This window comes from Gekko japonicus, unplaced genomic scaffold (genome assembly GCF_001447785.1).
Source record: "Gekko japonicus isolate JY-2015 unplaced genomic scaffold, Gekko_japonicus_V1.1 scaffold3260, whole genome shotgun sequence".
NCBI lineage: Eukaryota > Metazoa > Chordata > Lepidosauria > Squamata > Gekkonidae > Gekko > Gekko japonicus.
The window spans coordinates 43,052-63,864 of record NW_015170993.1 but is presented as its reverse complement, the minus strand read 5'-3'; the positions used below and the strand labels follow the sequence as shown (position 1 = coordinate 63,864).

At 40.6% G+C, this 20,813-nt stretch overlaps 1 protein-coding gene across 1 annotated transcript; it reads left to right on the top strand.

Moving 5' to 3' along the window:
* Nucleotides 1-8,044: 8,044 nt before the first annotated feature.
* Nucleotides 8,045-18,238, top strand: LOC107116967 (vomeronasal type-2 receptor 26-like). Its single transcript, XM_015419000.1, has 5 exons — nucleotides 8,045-8,211; nucleotides 9,706-9,997; nucleotides 11,185-11,412; nucleotides 14,706-14,832; nucleotides 17,340-18,238. The coding sequence occupies exons 1-5, from the start codon at nucleotides 8,045-8,047 to the stop codon at nucleotides 18,236-18,238; spliced, it is 1,713 nt and encodes a 570-aa protein (XP_015274486.1).
* Nucleotides 18,239-20,813: the final 2,575 nt, after the last annotated feature.

The window sequence follows — 20,813 nt, the reverse complement described above, 5'->3', positions numbered from 1 at the left end:
CACTGCCCAAAGCAGCCATTGTCTCCAAGAGAACTGATCCGGGTCATCTGGACATCAGTTTTAATAGCTGGAGATCTCCAGGTGCCGCCTGGAGGTTGGCTTATGTTAATTTGGGGCTATGCTGTCACAGATAAGGTAGAAAAGCACCTCCTTCTGTGCCATGTTTTCTGGGTTCCAAGGGTCTGGAAAGTGGTCCCATAGCAAATTACACGGTTGCTAACTCTGGGTTGGGAAATACCTGTAGATTTGAGGGGTGGAGCCTGGGGAGGGCAGGGTTTGGGGTGGGGAGGGACCTCAGCAGGGTATAATGCCATAGAATCTACTGCCCAAAGCAGCCATTGTCTCCAAGAGAACTGACCTGGGTCATCTGGACATTAGTTTTAATAGCTGAAGCCCTGGCTGCTATGTCACATTGGCTGTCATACAGGGGCCATCTCAGCACGATATAAGGACACAGAGTCCACCATTTTCTCCAGGGGAACTGATCTCTGCCATCTGGAAAGCAGTTGTAATTCTGAGTGATCTTTAGCCCTCACCTGGAGATTTGCAACCATGGTTTCCCCCAACAGACACTAAGGGGAAATTTATTTTACCTCAGAACATCAACAGCAAACTGTTTAGAATGTTAGAGGGAAAGGCCAGTGAGGCCACATATGCAAATGATTTCTGTGTTCCGAGGCAAAGGTGAATCAGGCCACATATGCAAATGACCTCTATGTTCTGACTGGCTGTGGGGGGAGAGGAACAGCATACTGTTTAGAATCTTGGAGTCAGGACTCAGGCAAAGCAGTCAGTGGATAGGGACACCCTCTGAATGACAGATCAGAGAGCGAACTGATTTTGGAGCATGTTTAGGGGAGTCCATGACCAAAATAGAATTATATATACCGGAGGATCCCTTGAGATTTACTCTTCCAAATTCTGCTGCTGTGATTCAACTGACCCTCAAGAATAGTCTGGGGCTCTTAAGTAGAATATGGAAATCAGCAAACATCACCCTAGCCCCACCAATGAAACACCATTCCACTAGATGTTTTCAGAATGTGATTTTAAATCAGTACAGAGAAAGTTCATAATTTGGTACGGGGTGCAGATCCTATCTGCCTGAATGCATCTGGCCCTATATTAGGAATAATTAGTATATTCTCTGTAAACCACTCTGAGACCCTTCGGGGTCAAGGGCGGTATATAAATCGAAAATATACATAAATAAATAAATAAACATAACGAGGACCCATCTACCATGCTTTTTCTTGTCCAAGGCTATCTGAGGATTCTGGCTATTGTCAGCTTCAACGTAGCTTTCATAGCCTGGAAACTGACAGTTTTAATGAAGCCAAATTTATTACTTTTGGCATGTTGGCCTTTTGCAGTGTTTGGCTATCCTTTTTTCCAACTGACTTACACACAAAAGGGAAAATGATGGTGGCTGTGGACATCTTCTCCATTGTGTCCTCCAATGCTTTTCTTCTAAATTCTACATCATTGTGCTGAGGCCAAGTCTGTACAAGAGGGAACAGTTAATCGGGAAAGTGTGGAAGTTTCCAGAAGATAGAAACACAGTAGGGGATCAATGAAGCTAATGTGGATAAAGAGATAACTCCATGATAATCTAAGGAAGAAAGAGCAAACATTCAAGAAATGGAGGGAAGGCCATACCTCTAAAGAGGTGTAGCTTTTGGTTGCTAGGCACTATAGATTAGAATTCAGAGAGGCCAGCTTTTTTGTATGTGTGTGGGTTCAGGGATCAAATTCCTCCAATTTCAGGAAAATAGATTTTTTTTAAAAAAAACCTCAATGAATATACCCAAGAAATAAGAACATACAGTTGAATGTCAAAAGACTACAACATCTGGTGAAAGAAAGAACTCAAACAGAATTCAACACATGTCCTCTTTCCTAAATCTACATCACTCAAATTCCTCCAATTTCAGGAAAATAGGATTATTATTATTTTTTTAAAAAAAATCTCAATGAATATACCATACAATTGATACCCAAGAAATAAGAACATACAGTTGAATGTCAAAAGACTACAATATCTGGTGAAATGAAGAACAAACAGAATTCAACACATGTCCTCTTTCCTAAATCTACATCACTCTGAGGTTAACGTAATAGGCAGAAATATTCAGGTTCCAAGCACACCATGCACCATGAACTGAAAGACATTTTCCCATTCTGTGCCCATTCCCAGAGCTAGAAATTTAAAGAAAATTGAAGCAGATGCATTCAGGCAGATGGGATCTGCACCCAGTACCAAATTATGCACGTTCTCTGTACTGATTTAAAATCACATTCTGAAAAGTCCACCCTTCAAAGCAGCCATTTTCTCCAGGGGAGCTGATCTCTGTCAGCTGGAGATAAGTTGTCAAAGCGGGAGATCCCCAGACCCCACCCGGAGGCTGGCAACCCTATGCTACCCTGTATTGTCCTTTGCATGGTATGTAGTCACTGACCTCTAATGCAATTTGAATGTTAAGTGCCCTGTGGTACCTGAGAACCTCTGACTCAAACCTTCCCATTGTCCCAAAATTTGCTCAGAAGATATGAACCAGTCCTATGCCTTCAGTTCTGTTAACTCTGAATTCTATTGGCTCCCAATAATCCCATCACCAATCCCCCATACAACAGCCTTTCAGTAGTAATTCAGTCAATATACTCTCAATTCTATAATTTTATTCTCATAGTTCATCCAACTCCCAAGCCATTCCTTTATCTCTTCTGAAAAGAACCCATGTTATCATACGGCCACCAAATACTAAATCTAGCCAGGCTTTAGAACCATTACTCTGAGTCAGATCTTCACTAAAATTTGGATGCAGGCTTTGCATGCATTGGATCCCACCTTCTTTCATACAGATCCCTTTCATCCTTCCTACACAGACTAGGAAGGGTATAACTTTGTCCCCCATCTTCATCTATCTGCCCCTATTGTCTAACCCACACTATACTGCACAGAGAGCTGGCAGTTTGCCCCTTTCTGCTACTTAGGGCTCCACACCCGGATAACTGGAGACCTCTTTCCCAACAGAATCCACTTCTGCTCTGCCCTGATCCCTATTTTCCCCACATTGACACCTCTAGTGTAAAAGTAACTCTTGCTCCAAATTGGAGTAGCTGTGGCTGATTTCTGGAACTTGCTGTGATATTGTTAGTTTGAATAAGGAATGTACTATTTGTCTTGGCTTTCATTTGGTACCACTAGTATTGGCTAGGATAAGCGTCCCCCTCTCTAATATTGTACCAAATCCCTCAATACACTCCATATTTCTTTTTAAACCTTTAAATCTGGTTTTGATCACCCTTTTCCTACTCAGCTCACAACTCACAGCACCCTATTTGGATTTTAAAAAATCTGGTTTCTGCTCCCTGCACAAACAGGTAAGTCTGTCAGTCTGAAATGTGTGGTCAAGTATAGAAGAAGGAGGCATGGCAACACCTGTGTATGACTTCTCTCTAAGAATCACCTTTAATATGGCTGCTGCTCTCTGATTGTGCCTCAAATAATTGCTGCCTCCCTCTGAAAAGGAAATCTTCTCTCCACAAACCGCTTGTTAAAATACTCCAAGATGGGGAAAGATTTCTTAATTGCCTACATGAGCAAGTCAGATTTATCTTTTCAGGTTGCCATAACTGCCCCACTGCTGGTTTTACAGCATCATTCTTCTGCCTTGAACCTAGAAGGAATAGAGAAAGATGGGAGATTGGCTCACTCTTCTAATGGGAAAATTATCACTTGGCCTAATAAGGCCTGGGACACACGGACAGGAAAATGCAGGGGGGGAGCGTGGCTGTTTGCCCCGGGGCAAAATAATGCACGGTTGTGCTAGCAGATGTACTGTGGAGGTCCCGTGGAGGTCCCATGGAGGTCCCGTGGTAGGGGGGAAGTGCCGAGCACACCACAATCCTGCGCCGTGGCAAAGAAGCGGCGCGGCAAACGGGTGTTTATTTTTTGGACACCAAAGTGTGCGCATGCCCCGTTGGGTATTTGTGCGCATCCCATGGACAGTTGGGGAAAAAAAACTTTATACGAGGGGGCATGGGCAGGCGCTGGAACTACCACCGGAAATGCGATCAGACGCCCGCCCTTGCCCCGTGGTTACCGGAAACTAGTACCTCCGAGGTACTAGTTTTTAACCGCGCATCTTCAGCGGGAAGCCTTGGGTTCGCCACAGAAGCTCTACGCTTCCCAGATGTGGGGGTGAGATCGCGCATGGAAAATCCACCTATCTTCCATCCCTCTAGCGTGCCTAATGTTCCGTGTGACCGCAGCCTAAGGCTTTACCAGCTCACATGCAGGAATTTTTCTTTACTTTAGCAATGTGGCTACTGAGATCTATATAGATAAGGCCCCCTAAAAGGATCTATATAGGATCTATATAGATAAGGCCCCCTAAAAAGGCTACTTTATCTTTAATACAACAATATTTATAAGTGAGTTCTGTGTTTAACCTTTTGCCAGTGAACCAGACAGAAACATTATATAAGTTAATGATGAATTTTAAAATGATGGAATTTAACCCTATGAGTACTGGAAAAAAGCAGCATGCAAGAAAATTCAGTTGCCCTACCATTTCTCAAGTGTAATTGAATATATGAACTCTAGAGTAAATCAACTTTCAAATGAACATCTCAGAATGCTTTAGGAATGGAACTTGTAGGGCATTGATTCGTAGACTATTGACATCATTTCCAAGGGAATCTTAATGGGGCATGGGACTGCATTGTCCTGTCTGATCATGTATTTGGCTAGTTTACTGGGCAGCTGTGACAGACTCCGGGCTTGGGATCAGCCTGCAATAAAAGACACCTGCAGTCACGTGACTAGTAGTGGTGATGTAATTCTGATGCATAACTCGGGGCGGTTCTATAATAATTAAAAAACCTCTTGACAGTTGAAGTTTGGATGTAGTCAGTTTTTTTGGGTCAGTGGGTACTGTGCCAGGGGACTGACAAGTCATGTTGGACCTTACTGAGTCTGAGGAGTAAATGAGATTTCTCTACAGATTCCAATATTAAGGGAATCTGAGAAAAGCCAAAGGTGATTCTATACCATAGTGAAATCTAAGGAGTCTTAAAAGGGAAAATAGGCTCCTGGTGGTTAAACAAGAGATTCACATTCCTCTCACATAAAATCTATACCCTGCTGGAGAAAGAGTTGGGTTTAGTGAATTTAGTGTGTGCCAGGAGGGTTTATTGGACTAGTGGGTAAAAGAAAGAAAGAAAGAAAGAAAGAAAGAAAGAAAGAAAGAAAGAAAGAAAGAAAGAAAGAAAGAAAGAAAGAAAGAAAGAAAGAAAGAAAGAAACCCAAGGCACAGTGGAGGTATTTCTCTGCGGAGGTGGAGAGTACCAGAGAAATCAAAATGGAAAATGGCAGTCTAGAACCCAGGGGTTGAGATTAGAGATAGTGTGTTTTGTACTGTGGCATATGAAGTGAATTATTATAAATGAATTGACCTAAAGCTGAACTATACCATTTGAAACAATGTATACACAAGCATCAGCTTTTCCCTTGTATATATATTCCCTGCCTGTCTCTCCTTGTAAATAAAATTGCCAGTTGGTATTATTGTTCCATGTTGTGGGTGCCTCAGTGTCTGACAGAGCTAAGTATCTGACAAAGTTAAACCATAAACTTCATCCTAGAAAAAGGGTGGTGCTCACGAAAAGCCACAGATATTAATATTTATTAAAAGGTCTCATCAATAAGTGGCTGGGTGTGTGATAGAGGGACGAACTGTGTGGGCTCCAACGCTGAAAGAGGCAGGCAGACAGTGTCAGTGGAAAATAAGACTCCTCCAGCTTGTGAAAGTTTAAAGGAACAAATCCCCATACACTCTGAAATAAGGGGGTTCATCATAGCAGCTCTGTATTGTAAGGCATGCCTGTGAGTGAAAAGGACTGGAAAGTGCCAGCCCTGCAATACAAGTCATTCCTCATGGCCTGGATATCTTCAGTCCCAGAGAGTCACTGAAAGGACCCTTGATTAGGGTGTTTGACAGCATGTTCAGTGAAATGAACACCGGGATATTGTTTTATTTGCATATAGTTGCTATCATTGTCTCCTGGTTTGATGCAAAATGAATTTTCCTTGCACCCATGGTTTCACAACACCCGGAATTCTAGGGAGCTTTAGAGATCATAAATTTTTCTGAGCTAGTGTCCAGATACCTCTCTAGTGAAAGATAAAAAACTGAGTATACATTGGAAATTATTCTTCTTCTTCTTCTTCTTCTTCTTCTTCTTCTTCTTCTTCTTCTTCTTCTTCCTTGTCAACCTATGTAATCATGTTGCCCATTGGCACCATGCTGCTAGCTGACACATTTCCTGATGCCTTTCATATGTTTTTAGAAAGTGAGTGAGGTTAGATGTAGCTTTTTGGATCTTTAATGTTTACAGTATAACGTTGAAAAAGGCTTTATGTAAAGTACCTGAGCAAACAGTGGATGGATATTCTAAAAAGACAGGGGCCTTTTGATTCTGACTAAACACAGTTGGGCTGCACAGCTTAACTGCTTAATGCACTTAACTGGAAATTCTATTCCATTCACTAGATCTTCCCAGTTTTAATGTATTTTTTCCAATTCATCTGGAAGTTAATAGTAACATCACTACATTAACTTTTGTTCATTCTTCAGAGTTTCTGCTTGAAATGCTGAAGACCTACTTTCAGAGTTACAGGTGACAACACCTCTCTCTTGACTTTTTGTGGGTGGCTTTGCCACCCACAGCAGCCAATTTGTGGCTGAGCCCAAAATTCTCAGTCAATATTCCAAAGATCATTGAAGGCTGAAAAAATGTCAGAGACCTCTAGCATACATGACAGACATGCTCTGATGTGACATGATTGGCATCGGGATTGATTTGGGTAGCATTTAAGGCACTGTTTTCAGCTCCTACATCTTAGGCCCAGTACTTTAGGAGAAGGTAACTGTCTGGTTACTACTATTTGTTTGATAAGATGTAGTTTCTCACAGTAATTGATTATCATTTGGATACACATACAAACACACAATCACAAAGAAAAGCAGTGGCTACAGGGAAAGCTAATCTATTTGACCATTTTCTAGGTGGAAAAAACCAGTCATTTAGGCCTCCACTTTGTCTGAATCTGTATTGTCCGAAGACTACTTTGACATTTTAGCAAAGCAACAGAATCAGCTGGCCTGTTAGAACTTTGAAGACCCCAGATTCTCCTGTCTGCAAATTGAGTTTACAGGGTAGCAGGTGTGGTGCCCAGAAGCGGTCCTCAGTGGGATGCAATTATCTCTAGCCAAATTGTCAAAATGTCTGGTTTCTTCTTAGTTTGCAAGGGATTTCCTGATGGCACTAGCAAGGTAAACAATAAGCACTTCATTGAAGTAATATGACCCAATGACTTAATCATCAGAACTGCTCCTAGAAATAGACATGGTTTAGATGATCATTTCTATGCCCTTTCCCCATTCTGTTTTACTGTAGGTTTCCTTAAGCGGTTGCTCTCATATGTTGTTTCTTTTAAAAATCACTTCTATGTATAATATTGTGCCTTATTCCTTCTCTTTGGGCAATACTTCATTTCTGGTTTCTTGATCTGAAGAAAATCTCACAGATGAAAAATCTGTTAGCTAACAGCCACGCTCGGTGCAATATAAATGTTGTTTGTTGAAATTAAATAATAATCAAGTCGCCTTTAATATGATAGGACATTTGATTTTTACTCTCAAATTATAAAATGAACAAAATCTTTTAAGACCGCTTTATATTCTTTTGATCTTTTGATCAATTTTGCACATCAAAACACTGCTGGGAAATGAATTCTAATTGAGGAGAAGGAGGAAGACATTTCCCTTAATCTTGGGGGTGGTGGTTTTGTTGTTGTTTTTAAGCAGTGAACGAACGCAGTCATCAGCCACATGAGGAAAGATGAGACAAAAAAGTGATGTGATATAATATGGTGGATGGAAAAGTGGTAATCTGTAGCTGGAAGGGCAGTGTTGTCATCGAGATGCTGCTAGTACTGCTGCTGCTGCTGTTGCTGCCCTGTTGTATAGTATGTAGGATGTCCTCCATTAATTGCTCCATATGTGATGATCCCTTTCCTATTCCTCACAATTTTTATCAGCCAGGGGACCTTCATATTGGTGGGATCGCTGCTCAAGTTGCTTTCTTTAATAACCTTCCATCTTTCATAGAACACCCTGCACGTATGGTGATTGATGAACCTATGTAAGGATCTTTTTTTTTTCTTTCTCGAATTTAATTTGATCATAGACTCAGGTGGGTAGCCATGTTGGTCTGAAGCAGCAGGATAAAGTTTGAGTCCAACAAAGTTTTATTTAAGGTGTAAAATTTTGTGTGCAAACACACTTCCTCAGTTTCAGACAAGAAGACGGGGGTGGGGTGGGGATGGAAGTATCAGGAGGGAACAGTCAGAGTTAAGATTCATAAGTGAAGCTGAGATTGTGGCAAGATCCATGAATGGCAGCAAATTAGCACACAAATGTGAGTACAAAGCCTGAGTCCAGCGGCAACCCCAAGACCAACCAAGCTCAACCCTGGGTACATGTGAGAACAGAGAGGTTCTGCATTTGTCGATGCACACATCTTCAAATATATAGGAACACCTTTCCTCAAATATTACATACATATGGGGGGGTTAGTTTCCAGGAAGAGCTAATTAGAGTCAAGTTGCATAAGTAACTGTGGCACTGGACTCAAACTTTTCACACATCTGTTTTTAACTCTTTTGTTAATTCTGTATGCAATTTTGCTGCTATTTACATGTCTTACCAAATGTGTTATTCCAATCTTAGCTGTACTTCTTGCTCAGTTACTTATGCACCTTGACTCTAACTAGCTCTTCCTAGAAACTAACCCCCCTACCTGTATGTAATATTTCCTGAAATTTCTCATTTGGGAATATAAACTCTAACTTCTGGTGTTGCCAATTAATTGTAATTTATTATATTACGGTCCATGACCAGATCCAGTTAAAAAACAAACATTATTCAGACATTCAAATATACAGATTAAGAACTCCAATTAAAATACAGGAATAGAAGATTTTACAATAAATAAATAGATTTATATTAAAAGGAGAAAAATAGATTGTAAAATACATAAAATAGCATCATAAGTGACCATTTTTAAGATTTGAACCAATAGATTTAAGAGGAACAAGGGCTGTATAGTGTTGCCAAGTACATTTCAGTTGGTCTAAAATTAAAAAATCTGTGCTAATGCCATTTCTGCTGTGGAATAACCAGGAATAAACCTGACAAATGGCTTGGAGTCATAATAGATTTTAATTTATCTTACTGCTTCAAAATTGTAGATCTATCTTTCCTTTTATCTATTTAAATACTGAATCTCTTGTTCCTGTAAACTTAAAAGGTTAATCTTTCTTATATTGTCTGACCACAAATATGCTGTGTATAATCTTTGAATAAATCTTTGAATAAATTAGTCAATGATGTACAAATGGCTGGCACATAAAAAATTACAGGCATGTAAAAAATTGAATGAACAAAACAGATTTCTCTGTACCTGTAAAATGTCTACAGGCAGTTTTCTCTCCCATGCAACCAAGTTTAAAATTTGTATTTATGCAAGTTGCTAAAGGCACAGCTAAAGAAACCAATTCATAAAGTGGAAGTTCAGCTAGGAGGATGAACAGTGTAAATGCAATTTTGGTTCCTTTCCTAAATATCCTCTTTGCAGGTCAGTAACAAAAAACTACCAGCACATTTTGGCCTTGGCATTTGCTGTCAAAAAGCTGAATGAGAATCCCAACTTCTTTCCAAACATCAGTTTGGGTTTCTACATCCTCAACAGTTACAACCTTGGAAGGATGACTTTTAAGGCCACCCTCAGCTTACTTTCTGCACAGCAGATGCTGGTCCCTAACTTCAGCTGTGATAACCTGCAGAAAATTAGAGCTGTCATTGGAGGGCTCTTGTTTGAAACCTCTGCTCATATGGCCTCTGTTCTGAACACCTACAAGACTCCTCAGGTAAGCCATAAGCAGGGCAGTACATAGAGTTCACAATTCTGGCATATTATTGAATAGTCTGATTCCATTCATATGAAAACATATGACAACGTGTTTTCTTTCAGCTCACTCATGGGTCATTTTCCCTTCCAGAAGGTGACGAACAACAATTTTCTTCCATATATCAGATGGTGCCCAAAGAAACCTACCAGTACAGGGGAGTTGTACACTTACTTCATCATTTTAGATGGACTTGGATTGGGCTCCTGGCAATGGATGATGACAACGGAAACAAGTTTTTGCAGAGAATAGTACCTATTCTCTCTGAGAATAGCATTTGTTTTGCATTCACACACAAATTACCAACATTAACTTACATGAAAGAGGTGGCAGAATTGTTTGTAAAACAGGCTGAATGGTATCCAGTTCTTATGGACAGAAAAACCAATGTATTTTATGTGTATGGTGAACCTCCAGCCATGATGCTTTTAAGGATCACTCTTTGTCTAGCTCCTTTCATTTTCTTGCCTCCTCTGGGTAAAGTGTGGATAGTGACATCACACTGGGACTTTGAGTCATTCTCTGTCCAAAGAATTGTAGATACAGAATCCCTCCATGGTGCCCTATCCTTTACAGTCCATTCCAATCAACCACCTGGATTCCAAAAATTCCTTCAGAGCATAAGACCTTCCTGGGCTGGAGGAGACGGTTTCATTCAGAACTTTTGGGAGCAAGCATTCAGCTGTTCATTGAACCATGAAGAGGAGGAAATTAAAAAAATCTGCAGTGGGGAGGAGAAACTGGAGAGCCTTCCTGGGACTGTGTTTGAAATGCATATGACTGGCCACAGCTACAATGTCTACAATGCTGTCTATGCTGTGGCACATGCTTTGCATGACATCCACATACATGGATCCAAATGCAGAAGACTGGTCAAAGGTGGGAAGCTGGGTGTTCTCAATATGCAGCCATGGCAGGTACAGAAATTATTTAAACTGGTCATCATGTCATCTACAGATAGATGGAACTCTTCTTTTTCTTCTTCCACTTTGCACATTCAGTATTCCCACCAACATAATAAATGCTTACACATTTTGAAAACTCATTATCTGTGTGTATGTGTGTGTTGTCTGAATCTTTCTTAACCTGTCAGCCATTTTTTCTGTATTGTAACTATTCTTTCAGTTTAATTTTCTTTTTCAATCTAGTTACACAACTTTTTAAGGAGAATCTTGTTCAACAATAGTGTCGGTGATACCATACAGTTTGATCAAGATGGAGAATTAGTTACAGTTTTCGATGTTACCAATTGGGTTACTTTCTCAAATGGGTCATTTGCAAGAGTCAAAGTGGGACAACTGGATCCTCATGCCCCTTCAGACAAACAGCTGACTCTTAATGATGTTCAAATTGTGTGGCATAGAAGCTTTAACCAGGTGAGACATAGAGATTGGTTTTTGGTTTTCTGAACTCAATTTCTTCTTTTGTGCTCAAGCCAAAACTGGTTGAAACAGTTTCAGTAACTGGAATGTAATACAAGTAACTAAAATAAGGGATCTTGGTGATAGGAGTCATATTTTGGAAAAATCTGCTCTAGAGGGAGAAGTAAGACACCAGATCCCTTGGTTGTTATACTTTCAACTTTGTTTTTTATATTTTTCATCATTAGTTAAGAAATCCCTGCAAAGACCATTAACTGATTTTGAATTGTTATTAAGGAAGTTTGATTGAAGTACTACCTATCTTACTGTCTTTAGAATTTAGAGATTTAAATCAGTATCAAAAACTTGTATTGTAGTGATAGAATAGAGGGAATAGATTGGGAGGGAATATGGACTTTAAATAGCTTCACTTCAAAGATTTTCTATATTTGTTATCAAAGTTTTTAATTATATTCAAGATGGTATTATACTCCTATACCTTCATATTCCAAACATTGCTGGAAAAAATGCAGCAAAGTTGCTGTTTTACTGCATTGTTGGTGGTCTTGTGAAACCATTAATACCTATTGGAAAGATATATTTAGAGAAATCAAACAGATTACTAAACAAGACTTACCTTTTCTTCCTGAAATGACCCTCCTGGATTTTTGGCTCTCTTCTACCTGTACAAAAACAGAATTAGAAAGTTATCTCACTATTATTAGCAGTTGCATGTGTCGTAATTGCATTAAATTGGAAAAGCAGTCATATCCCTACGGTTAATAATTGGAGAACATGTCTTTAGGATTATTTATTTATGCACAAAATTGTGGTTAATTTAAATATGCCAACCGACAATAATTTAGCAGAAAAGTTTATGCAGACACGGTATTTGAATATTTGTCGGAATGTGAGGTTTTGCCAAAGAATTCTTAGTACCAAAAATGGTTATTGTTTTGAGCCAGCTAATTGATTGTTATATTTTTTGTTAAATGATTCATATAGCATCTTTACTGGTAAGCAGTATATAAGAGTTTTACTAAAGTTTTAGATACTTAAAATCTTTTAGGTAATACTCATCTTTGCTGGGGGGGGGGTGCTGAGGTGAAGTACTGTCCCCTTCCCACGTCCGTGTCCCACCCGACCCCAGCTAGATAGGCTAGTGGAGAGTGGCTGTTGGCAGGCAGTGCCCCCTCTCCCTCCATGCCTCCACTGTAGGAGATGCCTGAGAGGCAGCCACAGACGAGGAGTTTGCACATGCTCTGAGGGACAATAATAGTGGTGCACTTTTCTAGCTCTTTCAGGCATCTCCCAGCAGATTGGGGTGGGAGGCAGAAGGGGGGATAGGACCCCTGATGTGTGCGTGCATGACAGTCCACCCCTCCCTACAACACCCCCTTCCTCTGCCATGTGCACACTTGCTCCCCTCTCAGTCAGGCACCTCCATTCCTTTTCTCCCCAGCCCCTTCTCCATCCAGTGCCCCCCCACCAAAAGTAATCTAGCTATAGGACTGAATATAAACCGTAGAAAATTCCTCTGATACTTTTTCGAATTCCAGTTGGACCTTGACAGACTATGGGGCCTACTGATTCTATTTAGGAATTCAGCCACTTTATTTGAGACAATGGTCAAGGATCAGGGAATACCCAACTAAAGCATATATAAGCACTTTCTATCACTTGAATAATGAATATCATTGGTACCACTTCAGAGCTACTCCATAGCCAGCTGTTGACTTCAGTGGCAGAGAACAGGACTTTCACATTACCTTTCTCTATTTACCAAGAGTAAAGATACTAGTGAACTGCCTTCCATAAAAGAATTCTCCTTCATTAACAGGATTGTAGAGAACAGAAATCCCTTACCATATAGAAATTTCTTAAGTCCCAGTTTAATGTTGTTTTGGGGTATGCTTCGACTATTTATATTTTGGGTTTGTATTTTTTGTGTGCGTGCTTCATGGTCAAGGTCCAGTGAAAGGCAATACACTCCTAAAAGAAGGGGATACAGTTAAAATAATTGTAATTTCTATTCTGAGATTAGTGCTGTTTCTTAAATAAACGTCTTGGTCCCAATCCCCATTTGCACAGAATTCTGTATTTGACAAATCTGGAAGATGGAGAACCCTTGCCACTTTTTGCATAGACTTCAGCAGGTGAAACTAGGCATCCTAAGAGTAAAGAAGAAAAGGCCCTTCATGGAGATTGGAATCCCCTAGGAGGGCAGGGTAGAAATGTGCCCTGTAGGTTAGAGCAGGCAGATTCTGCCACAGTTCTGGTAGAAAGTACCATCAAGTTGCAGTTGTCATGAGTGATCCCATAGGATTTTCAAGGCACGAGATGAACAGAGATGGTTTGCTATTTCTTGCCTTTGTGTAGCACCCCTAGGCTTCCCTGGTCGCATTCCTGTCCAAGAATTAACCAGGGCCTACCGTCCTTGGGAGGAAAGTGATGGCGAACCTAAACAGCATGATAAAAAGTAGAGACATCACCCTGCCAACAAAAGTTTGCATGGTCAAAGCAATGGTATTCCCAGTAGTCATGTATGGCTGCGAGAGTTGGACTATAAGGAAGGCCGAGCGCTGAAGAATAGATTCTTTTGAACTATGGTGCTGGAAAAGACACTTGAGAGTCCCTTGGACTGCAAGAAGATCAAATCAGTCACTCCTAAAAGAAATCAACCCTGACTGTTCCCTGGAAGGCCAGATAATGAAACTGAAGCTCAAATACTTTGGCCACCAAATGAGAAGGGAGCACTCACTGGAGAAGACCCTGATGCTGGGAAAGATTGAAGGTCAAAGAAGACGGGGACGGCAAAGGATGAGATGGTTAGACAGTGTCATAGATGCAACAAACATGAAATTGAGCAAACTTCAGAGGACAACGGAAGACAGGAAGGCCTGGCATGATCTGGTCCATGGGGTCCCTAAGAGTCGGACTTGACAGTGCGACTGAACAACAACACCATCCTTAGCTCCTGAGATGTGGTAAAATCATACAAGCCTGAGGTGCATATACGTTGTTCAAATGTCCTTCATTTTTAATTGCTTATTTTCATCTAAATATTTACATTTTCTGTCATACCAAAAGTAGAGCATTTTGATGGCTACCAATCTGCTTTGTGTACCTTCATTGATCACACATCAGTCACTAAGTTAATGCCAATCATGACAGAAAGCCCCGTGCTTCGTACAAAGTGGAAGTTTGGCCTCTCTGATGCCATCATTTCTTGCTGAAAACCCACTTATGTAGGCCACCAATTCTCAAAATTACTTGATACTACTAACCCCCTTTCAATTGATGGATAGGTGCTTCCCATTTCTGTCTGCAATGACCAATGCCAGCCTGGTTACAGCAAAACAAAGAAGGAGGGAGAGAAATTTTGCTGCTATAATTGTACTCGATGTTCAGAAGGGATGATCTCTGAGCAGAAAGGTAGGAGGCACACTGTAAAGCATTCTTGTCTAGCTGGCAGATATTTAATTAACTATTTAAATAATTAAAATGTGCCCAGGTATGCTATGCTGCCATTTGATATGAAAAAATAAGGGGAGGAAATTTTTTAATGGCAAAGAATGTTTATTCACCACCTCTGAAATGCTGGGAATACTAAAGATGCTTAAAGGACCTCGAAAATTATGACTGTTGCTTATTTATTCATGCCTTTCTCCAAGGTTCAAGTTGTCTTGCAGTAATATTCCCCAGCTAAAATCAAACATAAAATAAGAAACCTCACATCTCCCCCACCCCCTTGATGCTTGCCAACAACTCTGGATAACAGACAAGCCATCCATTTTCTCATGAAGATCTCTAAGGAGGGCCTCCATCACCTGTTCAGGGAACCCATTATACAGAGCTGGAGCCATGATGGAAAAACCTGCTGCTGCTGTCTCATCACTGTAGTTGATATATAGGGACATATGGAAGAAGATGGTCCTTTAAATATGTGAGTCCCAGGACATGAAGGTCTTATGAACAGCACCTTGAACTGAACTAAGAAACAAACTGGCAGCCAACATAGCTTTTTCACGTATGTTCTCAGCAGCTATTCCCTAATAATAGTCCAGATGACCATTCTGGATCAGTTTTAGTTTCTGGGTTATCTTGAGAGCAGATATACATAGATTACATTGCAAAGATATGGCACCCTCATTTCCATAAATGTCCATCATAGGCCCAGGGGTCATTTCCTGCAGGAGCGCACAGGAGCGGAGCTCCGGCAGTAAAGAGCCCAGGGGGCGGGCACATGCAACAAGCCCCACCCCCTGCTTCCAGCAGCCCTCAGTCAGAGCAAGAAGCAGCCAGGTAAGCTGCAGAACCAACTGGTCCAAAAAAGTCCAGTGGCACCTTTAAGACCAAGTTTTATTCAGGTACAAGCTCTCCCTCCTCTGCAAGGACAGATCTGCACATTCTACCTCCCCCCCCCCAATAGCTAGAAATCCAAAACAGTCCAGTGGAGCCTGAGCGGTGGGTGTTGCCTTCTGACACACTGGCAGGGGGTGTGGCATATGCAAATAAGTTATGCTAATGAGTTATGCTAATGAGGTCCTGCACCTCTTTTTCTACGAAATGACCCCTGCATAGGCCTAAAGGCACCTCTTTCATAGAACTAATACAGTTTGAAATTTAGAGGATCTGATCATTTATTTATTTGTTTGTTTTTTTTGTTTATTTATTTATTTATTTATTGCATTTATATCCCACTCATCTTGTAAATGGGCTCAGAACGGGTTACAACATTTTAATAAGTACAACAAAATTTAAAACACATTAAAACATAAAATCAGAAGTCATGCTTGCCGTAGGGAGAATGCAGCCCATTGGTGTAAGTAGGTATGGCTGGTTATCAGTAGGTGGGAGAATGCAACCTCAGGGGGCCATATGTGGACACCCACTGCCTCAGCCAAAGGCCTGGCAGAACAGCTCCATCTTGCAGGCCCTGCGGAATTGCATAAGATCACCATGGAAGCCTCTATCAGCTCCAGTTACATTGGGTTTCCCAATAACAATTGAGCTGATAGAGGAAGATTTGGCAGAAAGTTCAGGTTCTTATGACTCAATTTAGACCTTTGAATCTGAAGGACCATTCTTCCCACCTCCTTCTGCCTTTCTTCCATCTCATATAGATTTTAATGGTACTTTTGCTTGTGGATGCTGTGGATCTCAGGGGTTGGTATGGGTTGTCTTACAAATAGATACAGTCACTTTGTGACTAGAATGAGAGATTGTCTTCATGTCTCCTAGCCTCCCACTTCTATGTGGCTTTCTGAGTGAATGTTACAGTAGAATTAGAGATACAAATAGCGACTTCCATGAAGTGTTGTCCACACAATGTGTTGTGTAAAGGGAAGGAAGAAGACAGGCAGAATCTTGACAACTATGCATTAGATGTTAGGCTCACTACCAACCGTGCTAAAAATAGCATCAGCTAAAGCCATGACCATTTATGAGCTGAGGTCAAAGCAGAAGTGAATTAAGCTCTTCTCTAGTTTATGTGGAAAAAATTATCTTGTAGTTCTCAAAATGATTTATTTGTTCTTCAGACATGGAAATCTGTGACAAATGTCTACATGTTTACTATCCCATCCTGAATCACTGCATTCCCACGGTTGCAAGCTACCTCTCCAACAAATAGTACTTAGCAATCATCTTAGCTATGCAGTACTATCATCGAACCAAATATTCATCCACATCCTTTTGCCAAATGTAGACCTCAGAACAAGAGGAAGGATGGAGTGAAAGAGACTCTTCTATCCCCTGCCTGAACAGTCTGACAGGCTGTCTACCTAGCAAGACATGAGCACAATTAGTTATACCATTACCCCAAACATTGCCATGGAAATAGAGAGGGGAGGGAAGAGGGGGTGGAAGAAAGGAGCTGCAGTATTTTCTAGCTTGTGTATATCATGGTCACCTAGATAATGGTCTTTTTATGCCTTCAGATATGGATGCCTGTGTCAAATGTCCAGATGATCATTATCCCAGTGAAGGCCATAATGAATGCATCCCCAAGATCACAAGCTACCTTTCCTACAGAGAGAATTTAGGGATCATCTTAGCCCTGATGGCTGCATCTTTCTCATTGGTCACGTTGTTTGTGCTTGGAACCTTCCTGAAATACAAGGACACTCCCATTGTCAAAGCCAACAACCGAAGCCTCACCTACATTCTCCTCGTCTCCCTCCTGCTTTGCTTCCTCAGCACCTTGCTCTTCATTGGACAGCCAGGGGAGGTGACCTGCCTTCTGCGCCAAACTACTTTTGGAATCATCTTCAGTGTGTCCCTTTCCAGCATGCTGGCCAAAAGCATTACTGTGGTTGTGGCCTTTGAAGCTACCAGACCAGGATCTCGTATGAGGCATTGGGTGGGCAAAAAAATGGCACACTCTATTGTCCTTTCTGGGTCCTTTATTCAAATACTGATTTGTACTCTTTGGCTAAGTACTTGTCCTCCATTCCCAGATAAGGATATGCATTCATTGCCAGGGGAAATCATACTGGAATGTAAAGAGGGCTCTGCTACCATGTTTTACTCTGTCCTTGGCTATCTGGGCTTTCTGTCCATTGTCAGCTTCACTGTGGCTTTTCTATCCAGCAAGTTACCAGACAGTTTCAATGAAGCCAAGTTCATTACTTTCAGCATATTGGTCTTTTGCAGTGTTTGGTTATCCTTTGTTCCAACGTATTTGAGTTCCAAGGGGAAGTACATGTTGGCTGTGCATATCTTCTCTATCTTGGCCTCCAGTGCTGGCTTACTGAGTTGTATATTTTTCCCTAAATGTTACATCATTTTGCTGAGGCCAGAGATGAACAGTCGGGAGCAGCTACTAAGGAAAGTGTGAAAATTTCAGCCTTCTTTCTTGAAGGCAAGTTTTTGGCAGAAGGCTGATGGTTGCATGTGTAAAGAAACAAGGATTTGTTATTTATTCCCTACTACCTAGAGGCATAGGTCAGAACCCTGGTTCTGTAGTTAGGTGGCAGTTCAGATTCAAGAAAAAAATGACAAGAGCTTTTTTGAATAATCATAGTTTTAACACAGGGAAGGTTTTCATGCAGGTGAAGCTGCAAAGGTTTTTTTTTAAACTAACATTTTTTATTTTTAACATTTCTGACAGTTCTAACAAACAACAATTAATCTTTGTGGTTACAGTAACATCCTGCAAAAATTCACTGAGCTTGTACAGAGTTATAACCTGTTTCTTGACTTACAATACATCACACAGTACAGAACAGAGTCTATCCTGGCAGTATATATGCAATAGACATGAATATATATGCAATAGACATGAATGAAGAATTTTTGAATCATTCTGAACTATTGAAATGGTAAGACAAAAAACATTTTATCAACATACACTGACTATTACTATAAAACCGTATACCAATTGAAAGATTTGAGTAAAAATCTTTTTAATTTAACATTCCTTTCCCTTTATGGAGCTGCGGTGGCTCAAGTGGTTAAGACGCTGAACTGCAGGCTGTGGAAGGTCGGTAGTTAGCAGTTCGAGACCCGGGTGCCGCAAGACGGAGTGAGCTCCCGTCTCTAGTTCCAGCTCCTGCCAACCTAGCAGTTCAAAAGCAAGAAATTGCAAGTAGATAAATAGGTACCACTTCAGTGGGAAGGTAACAGCGTTCCGTGCGCCTTGGTGTTTAGTCATGCCGGCCACATGACCACGGAAACGTCTTCGGACAGCGCTGGCTCTTCGGCTTTGAAACGGAGATGAGCACCGCAACCCTAGAGTCGGATTCGACTGGCTTTCGAGCAAGGGAACCTTTACCTTTACCTTTCCCTTTCCCACTGTTTATTTCTTGTTTAACAGTTTCATGAGCACCAATGTGGATGTGTGGTTCATATTTTTTTATCAAGTTTTGATTATTTAAATTGTATTAAAGAGTACTATACATACAGAGATTAAACTCAGAAATAAAATGTACAATAAATAGTACTATATGTACACAGAAATTAAATTCAGAAATGGAATATAAAATAAAGACCCTCTTTGACAAAATGACTTCACCTTTGTGTTACTGGTTTCCAAATCAGTTCAATCTGTTGTCTTTCCTTCCCATTCCTTAAAGCTATTTTTTTTCCTTTCATTTGTGGATAGTGGGAGCTGATTCTTGTTTCCCATGCTTTGTAAACCAGATTCTAGCAGCCGTGACAAGATGTAAAGTTATTTTTAGGAACTGTTGGCACACAATCAGATAAGTGTCAGTTGTCAAAGAGAAATCAGTTACAAAGCTCACCTTCAATGCATCTGAACAAGACTACCAATTCTTTTTTTTTTGGCATGTATTCATGTACACAACAGGAGGTATGAGACTTATGACAAGTATTGTCCAAAATACCCAAAATACGCAGAACTCTGTTAGAGGAGTGATGGTCAGTTCTAGAAAATGACTTGAAAGCATAACAAAACCCTGTAAAGTCAATTCAAATAATGGCAGGTCAAAAAGAAAATGTTCAAAATACTGTGCCTGGACATTAGTCAAGTAAAGGATTTATGATACAGATAACCAGAATTTGCATGCTGTGGTGTGCAGTGATTGTTCACCTTTATCTTTGGATTTAAACTTTCCTGTACTTAAGAAATATGCAAGCTTTTAAAAAACCTTATATGTACCAACATATGGGGAAGACAGTGATTATTGTGTCATAATATTTTATTACAAGTATATGTCTTCAAATTTTTGATGTTGTCTTTGTAGTGCTGTTTTTTGCAATTATGGATTATAGAATTGCTTCCTTGTTTGTTCCAGTTGTACTATTATGAATGCATAGTGTGTATTCAGGACCAATGTAAACAGTTACATTATCCTGAATTATGCACAGAACCAGGTTTGCAGTTCCAGAAAAGCAATTTTTGCTTTTTTCCCCTTAAGGCAAGCAGTCCAATGAGTATGAACTGGTCAGGAAGGACAACACAGTTAGCCTTTTAAAGAGAGGTGCAAAATATCGAGCTGGGTTCTATGTACGTTAGAATACTTCAGATGTATTTTCTAATATCAAAAGTAAAGCCAGTTCTATTAGGAGGTCAGTCTGATAGTCATTTCCATTATTTCAAAAGTAAGATGTGGCAGCTATGGGGAGTTAAGAGAAAGCATATAACTCTGAGATAGCAGCATACTTCCAAAAAAACTACCCTTGACCCAGGAGATCTCAATAATTATCAACCAGTCTTAACATTCCATTGTTGAGCAAGGTGATTTAACAGGTGGTGGCTTGACAAGCTTTCCTGGATGAGGCCAAATTTCTAGACCCCTTCCAATCTAGACTGCCTATATAGACTTAGGAGACATTGTTCTGTGGTGGTTCTGGACCTACCTGGAGGGTAGATTACAGAAGATGGTACTGGGGAACTGCTGTTCAGCCCTTTGGCCTAGGGGGACCCTCAAGATTCCATCTTTTCCCCTATG

Coding starts and splice junctions, on each gene's coding strand:
- LOC107116967 (XM_015419000.1), top strand. CDS start 8,045: ATGTCCTCCATTAATTGCTCCATATGTGATGATCCCTTTCCTATTCCT. Junction 9,998..11,184: donor ACACCTACAAGACTCCTCAG/GTAAGCCATAAG, acceptor TTTTCAATCTAG/TTACACAACTTTTTAAGGAG. Junction 14,833..17,339: donor GATGATCTCTGAGCAGAAAG/GTAGGAGGCACA, acceptor TTATGCCTTCAG/ATATGGATGCCTGTGTCAAA.